The 2,606-nt window shown below is 31.4% G+C and overlaps 1 protein-coding gene across 1 annotated transcript; it reads left to right on the forward strand.

Annotated features, from left to right (window-relative positions):
• Positions 1 to 1,514: 1,514 nt before the first annotated feature.
• On the forward strand, positions 1,515 to 2,222 carry LOC140176077 (protein FAR1-RELATED SEQUENCE 5-like). The gene has a single exon (XM_072205938.1). It carries the CDS (start codon positions 1,515 to 1,517, stop codon positions 2,220 to 2,222), a length of 708 nt encoding a protein of 235 aa, XP_072062039.1.
• The last annotated feature ends 384 nt before the right edge of the window (positions 2,223 to 2,606 follow it).

Consider the following 2,606-nt stretch of genomic DNA (forward strand, 5'->3'; position numbering starts at 1 on the left):
ACAGTTTTCTAAGGCTAAAGAAGTTATTGATAAGAATATGTATGATGAATTACGAAATATTTTTGTCAGATACACAATTTTTATAATATCCTATTTTATTTATTAATTATTCTTATATTTTGATATTTAAAACGAAAAAAATAAGTATTCTCATTTATTCTATTTTTCACTATTAATAAAAAAATAAAGAACTCTTCGTATTTAGATTTATATTTTGGCCTACCACTTAAAAAAGATGAAGACAAATATGAATATCCATGAATTTAAAATAAAAAAATACTTATCTAATAAATTTAAAAAATGAATAATATATTAACAAAAAGATAATATTAATTTCTTAAAAACAATAGAAAAGCGGCTGCGTGCCTGTTGAGCCGCTAGTGGATCATAATTTGAGAAAGGTGTGGATAGATTTAAAAAATTTTAATATTTGCATGCTTATCTAATTTCAAATTCCAAAAACAGATATTAAAAACTACACATAATAATTTTAACAATTCTATGACATTGTTTCAAAAATAATTTATGCAATAACCTTATATATACGTTACCAATATATTACTACTTGATATATGCAATAATAAATAATTATAAATAAATGATTTATTTCTTTTTTTAAAAAAGACCTTATTAATTTATTAATACGTTATAAGCAAGTTGTTATTGCAATTATGAGATATGCATTAATTGTTGATTCATTCAATTAATTGTTTCATGGTCAATCTCCTTCGTAATTACTTCATTGTCAATTGTGAAGATTAATTTGTGGTCAATAATTATTTTATAATTTAATTAATTTTTTATTTTATAACTAAATCTCACATCAATTTATTATTAATATAGTGTAACAAGTTCTGAGTAATCGAAGATATAAAAACTTACTTGAACATCATAAATATGAACATCGATGACAATAAAAACTTAAAGGAGTCTATCGAATATGATGAGCTGTGTTTTGGGTATGATAGTAGTTCTGATAAGGAGGAGGAAGATCTTATCAATAATGAGGGTAAATTTAGTGAATCCATGGAGGTGTCGAATTGTAGCTATAAAATTCAAGAAGTTAAGAAGAAGTTAAACGAATTAAGCTATGATGACATGTGGGTATTGAGTTTGACACCGTTGATCAATATTGTGATTTTTATAGAAATTATGCTAAAGTGCACGGTTTTGTTGCGAGACTTGACGAAAAAGGACAAGATTTCAATGGAAACCTTAATATGCGACAGATGGTTTGTAACAGAGAGGGTACACGTAGAAAAAAGTACTTGGAGATGGAGAACAGAAAAGAGGATCACAAGCCAATCACACGTATAATGTGTCAAGCAAAGATTAGATTTCACTATGACTTGATTTTACAAAAGTGGCGGGTCACCAAATTTGAAGAGACTCACAACCATGACCTCATCCCACCTAAGTATATCCAGTTTGTTCCGGCATATCGAACAATGACTGACGCTGATAAAGCATAGGCTGATAGTTTGTACTTTTATGGTGTTAGAACTTGTCATATAATGGGGTTCATGGTGGCACAAAAAGGAGGTCCGAACAGGGTGGAATTCACAAAAAAAGATCTATACAATCATTTTGACAGATCGAGGCGTACAAAGATAAAAGATGGTGATGCACATGCAGTATTGAGTTACCTAATTTCTAAGGCAGATGAAGATTCACTATTGCAAGGGAAGTTTACTTTGAAGGATGGTAAGTTTGATAATTTAGTGTGGACCGATGGATCTAGCATCACTGATTACCAATGTTTTGGTGATGTGTTAGCCTTCGACACGACATACCAAAAAAATAAGTATAATAGGCCGTTGGTTGTCTTCTCAGGAACAAATCATCATGGACAAACATGCATTTTTGGTTGTGGTTTATTATCCGATGAGAAGCGAAAAATCTATGTTTTGGTGTTGAATATGTTCATGGAGATAATGGGTAATAAACAACCTATAGCTGTGGTGACAGATGGAGATCTTGCAATGAGGGAGGCAATAAAAGAAGTTCTTCCAAACGCTGCACACCGTCTTTGTGCATGGCATCTCTACCGTAATGCCTGTGAAGCTATAAAGAATTCAAAATTCTTAGATGGGTTAAAGCACCTAATGTATGGAAATTTTTTTTCTGAAGAGTTTGAGAGAAGATGGCATAACTTGATATCTGAGTATGGGCTTTCTGAGAATGAATGGTTGCAAAAGACATACGGAATCAAAGAAATGTAGGCTTCCTCATATTTAAATGATAAATTTTTCGGTGGAATCAGGACTACGTCACAATGCAAAGGTATCCACTCCTTGATAAAGAATTACATTAGTAAAAAGTGCTACCTTTTGGAATTGATACACAACTTTAATGAAGCATTGACGCAGTATCAGACAAATGAACTCTTATCCGATTTTAAATCATTGTTTACAATTCCTGTGTTGACCACGTGTCTTCAAGACATTGAGAAGTAAGCGGCCGATATTTTCACCAGAAGCATGTTTAAAGAGGTTCGGTGTGAGATAGAAGAAGCTGGCAAATTAAATGTTGTTACACATTCAGTAAGCAACAATGAAGTTAAGGTGAGAATAAATAAATATAGACAACCCGGGAGGGAATGTGAA

Source organism: Arachis hypogaea, chromosome 11 (assembly GCF_003086295.3).
Source record: "Arachis hypogaea cultivar Tifrunner chromosome 11, arahy.Tifrunner.gnm2.J5K5, whole genome shotgun sequence".
In the NCBI taxonomy this organism is placed as follows: domain Eukaryota; kingdom Viridiplantae; phylum Streptophyta; class Magnoliopsida; order Fabales; family Fabaceae; genus Arachis; species Arachis hypogaea.

Coding starts and splice junctions, on each gene's coding strand:
- LOC140176077 (XM_072205938.1), top strand. CDS start 1,515: ATGGGGTTCATGGTGGCACAAAAAGGAGGTCCGAACAGGGTGGAATTC.